Here is a 3,989-nt window from a genome sequence, read left to right as displayed (position 1 = left end):
CCTCTCTCACTCTTTCTCCGTTATTCTACCCATTTTGTTTCCCTTTTCCTTCCCTCTTGAGAGGGTTGCTTTGCTCACCCCGAATTCAGGTGAGAGAAATCCTCAACCAACCCTTGGCAGCAACATTCTCATTCTCTTTCCTCGCCCCAGCACAAGGGAAGGAAAAGGATAGACGATGCATGCGAGCGAGCGAGAAAGCAACAGGGGCCTGCCGCAGAAGTGACTTCTCTGGAAGGTTGGTTAGTAGCAAATCAGTTTGTACCGACAACTTGTTGTCTAAACATCTACGAAGACACGGGGTCCCGTTCTAGTTTCTTTTTTCTCTTCGCCTCTCCGTTGTCTATGCTTTTGTTGCGCGTGGGTGTGAGTGTGCGTGTGTGTGTGTGTGGAAGGAAAAGCTTCCGATCGACAATACTACCTGCTGCTCCTGGACGACCTTCCTGCGTGGGTGTTTAAACGTGTGTGTGCGTGTGCGAGCGAGCGAGAGGCTTACCGTAAACCAAAGGAAAAAAGATCGAGAAGGAGAGAGAGAGAGAGAGTGAAAGAAGAAGCTACGTTTGAAGAAGGACGAAATCGAAAAGGATACCGAAGGATAACAAAAGGTGGCAGGAACGGAGGAAAAAAAGGATAACAACCGGACGGTTGCCCGATCGGTAGTTCAGTTAATCGGCAGCATCGGAACGGTGAACACACACGAGAGTCTTGCTTCCGTCGTCCGGCGAACACAAGTTGACAAGTTGAAGTTGAAGAAGCGCAGAGTGCACTCGACACTGGCAAGTGCTGTGACACACTTCGTTGGTGGCAATCGTAGAAAGCGGTCGTTCGTCGAGCGGTTGTGAAGCGGTGAACGTTGAACAATCTACACCAATCTAAAGCATTGGAAAGAGGAATGTGAAAAGAAAGTAACTAACGAGAACAGCTAAGAAAAGTGAAAGTGTATGGGAAGAAGAGGATAAAAACACAAGAAACATTGAACCGTGCAGTTGAACATTCGCAAGGAAAGCAAACCAAAACAAACTACTAGCGCCTCGTGAAAGAGGTCCAGTGTTGTGCGTGTGTGTGTGTGTGTGCCTATGTTGATCGATCCTGGCGATCGGAAGGAACAGTTTCGCAACAGCACCCACCCCCGGCAGCATCCACCCCGGTGTGGCAGCTCCAGCTTCCAGCGGTCGAAAAGATGTCTGTAAAGTCCGTGCCATCCGCATCGTCAGCCGCATCGTCGTCGTTGTCGTCGTGCAGTGAGATCAGCATCGAGGAACTGCACGCCCGATCCTCACCAGGTATGTACGGGCGAAGAGCGAGGAAGGAGAAAAGGAGGGGGGAAATAATACCACCAGTGTTGTTTTTCTTCACTTCGCGTGATTTGCTCGTGGTTGTTTTCAAAATCCTAGAATAAGGAAGTTTTGGTTGGGTTGTAGCTACCGATCAAGTTCACTTTGTTGGTGATAAGGGAAGTGTGTTGTTCTCAAGTCATGTGTGTCTAACGTTCTTTTGCTTTGGTTCTCTTCCCTTCCCTTTTCCGGCTGTTGATTAGATTTCTCGTCCGAGTTTACGCTCGCCAACATCAAGCAGGAGCCGCGTGCGGTGTCGCCGATACTCACACCACCGCACACGCCCACCGAGGACAGCGGTATTGGTGGTACGATCATCCGCACGTCCCCCCTGCCCCAGCACCACTACCATCACCACCACCAGCAGCGACACATTCCGGTGAACCACTATCATCCGTATCAGTACGAGATGGAACGTTCGCGGACGGTCACCAACGCCAGCCTGCGTCAACACAGTCAGCAGCAACAGCCACAGTTTCCCCAGCCGGACATGGCGAGTGCATTCGTGCCGCAGCAACAACCACCACAACCCTCGCCGCCGCAGACGATCGTGACTTCGCCGTCGGCGAATCCGATCGAAGCCGCATTCCTGTACCAACAGCAACAAGCGCAGCAGCAGCAGCAGCAGCAGCAGCAACACCAGCGTCTCTGGCAGCAGCATCTGCAGCAAACCGGTTACCATCCAGCGGCCGCCGCCGCCGCCGCCGCCTACGCCCACCCGCACGCCGCCCTCATGCAGCACTGGATTCGCAACGCGGCGCTCTACCAGCAGCGGCTCCATCCGCATCCGCACGGTCCGGCCGTCGTCGGCCCGCACCCGCACCACCCACACCACCACCAGCACCCGCACCATCACCACCCGTATGGGGCGATGCTGGCGGGGCGCCCGGGCGGCATGAAGCTGCCGGGACACCAGGGTGCGGTCGGGGGCGGTAGCTCGCGGCCGAAGAAGCAGTTCATCTGCAAGTACTGCAACCGCCAGTTCACCAAGTCGTACAACCTGCTCATCCACGAGCGCACGCACACCGACGAGCGGCCGTACTCGTGCGACATCTGCGGGAAGGCGTTCCGGCGGCAGGACCATCTCCGGGATCACCGGTACATCCACTCGAAGGAGAAGCCGTTCAAGTGTTCGGACTGCGGCAAGGGCTTCTGCCAGTCGCGGACACTCGCCGTGCACAAGGTGACGCACCTGGAGGAGGCGCCGCACAAGTGTACCATCTGCAACCGGACGTTCAACCAGCGCGCCAACCTCAAGACGCACATGCAGAGCCACGTGCTGGGCGGTGAGGGTGCAGTGGGTTCCCCTGCTACGCTGCAGCATCCGTTGGGTGTTGGGTCCGGTTCCCAGCCGCTGCCGGCGTTGGATCTCTCCCAGAAGTCCTCCTCAGCGTCGTCGCGATCGTCCGAGGAGAAGGACATCATCGTCGACGAGGACTTCGACGACGAGGAGGAGGAAGAGGACGAGGAGGAGATCGAGGAGGAGGAGCTCGAGGAGGAGCTCGAGGAGGAGGACCACCACCACGCCCTCGGGCGGACCGATGGGGTGATGGACGTGCGGCAGATGCTACTGCTCGAGCACGGTGCGAACGGACCCGATTCGAGCGGATTGCATACGCCCAGGCGCAATGCACCCGGAAGTCCACCCTCCACCGCCCTCAGCCCCGTCGAACCCCTGTCCCCGCCCGCACCGAAGGCGTCGGCCCCGAAGCGGTCGCTCGGCTTCTCCATCGACGAAATCATGCAGCGATAAGAGGCTAGTAGTGCGGAAGGGGAGGAAGCCAGAGAGCCAGAGAGGAGGCTAAACCCAGGTGAGGGGTGTTGATGTTCCTTACCCATCGAGGCAGTCCCGGCGGTGCGTTAGAGTTAGAGTAGAAAAATGGGGCGGCAGAGCTGTAAGGCGGTAGAGGATAAGCCCAGGATAACCACCACATATCCCAGTTGCAGGATATTAACGCATACCATAGCCATACCGAAGCCAAAACGAACCCGATCGAAACAGATCGAACCAACAAACCGGACAAACATACGCAGCGCAGGGGAATGAGCAGATAATTGAGAAGCTAGAGGAAAAACGGAAAGGAAAGGAAGCGAAAAGACTAGGTGTAGGGCACGAGAAAAACCATGGACAAAGAGGCCAAAGAGGAGAGAGAGAGATAGAGAGAGAAAGAGAGCACGATCGATCCATGGAAGAAGGTAATCCGAAGGGTGTATGTAACAGTTAGAGCAATTTAACCACGTTAGCAGCACGATCGGAGCGGAGCAGGGAAAGAGGTCCGGTCGTGGACTTCTTTCCGTGGAGGGTTTTTGGGTTGTTGAAGCCCGAGGAGCGATCTAGCGAGGCGTGCGCGCGGTTCCCCCATTTTGCCGGCAATTTGTGTGGGACATGGTGTGTTTACCAAGACTGATGTTTGTTTTTATTACTTACTAATTATTGCTAGCCCTAGGAGCCCTTTTTTCCTTCCTTTCTATTTTTTTCTTTTTTTGTAAATTGTTGTTATTGTTTTGGGGGCGCAATAACGGATCCGGCGTATGCGTTGGTAGGACACGGACACCTTAGGTTTTAATTGTAGGCCTTTTTATCACTCTGTCGCTCAGTCTACCTCTTAAGTAGGAAAAACGGTCCCTGGGAGCATTTATTTATGGACACCGGGAGCA

At 55.1% G+C, this 3,989-nt stretch overlaps 1 protein-coding gene across 1 annotated transcript; it reads left to right on the top strand.

Annotated features, from left to right (window-relative positions):
• Nucleotides 1-1,177: 1,177 nt before the first annotated feature.
• On the top strand, nucleotides 1,178-3,732 carry LOC131261885 (protein odd-skipped). Its single transcript, XM_058263735.1, has 2 exons — nucleotides 1,178-1,280; nucleotides 1,535-3,732. The coding sequence occupies exons 1-2, from the start codon at nucleotides 1,178-1,180 to the stop codon at nucleotides 3,082-3,084; spliced, it is 1,653 nt and encodes a 550-aa protein (XP_058119718.1). The 3' UTR covers nucleotides 3,085-3,732.
• The last annotated feature ends 257 nt before the right edge of the window (nucleotides 3,733-3,989 follow it).

Source organism: Anopheles coustani, chromosome 2, assembly GCF_943734705.1.
Source record: "Anopheles coustani chromosome 2, idAnoCousDA_361_x.2, whole genome shotgun sequence".
NCBI classification, from domain to species: domain Eukaryota; kingdom Metazoa; phylum Arthropoda; class Insecta; order Diptera; family Culicidae; genus Anopheles; species Anopheles coustani.
The sequence above is the reverse complement of the archived record's forward strand: the minus strand, read 5'-3'. Positions and strand labels throughout refer to the sequence as shown.

Excerpts from the sequence above, each read along its gene's own strand:
- LOC131261885 (XM_058263735.1), top strand. The coding sequence starts at position 1,178 with ATGTCTGTAAAGTCCGTGCCATCCGCATCGTCAGCCGCATCGTCGTCG. Across the intron at positions 1,281-1,534 it reads GCACGCCCGATCCTCACCAG|ATTTCTCGTCCGAGTTTACG; the intron begins GTATGTACGGGC and ends GCTGTTGATTAG.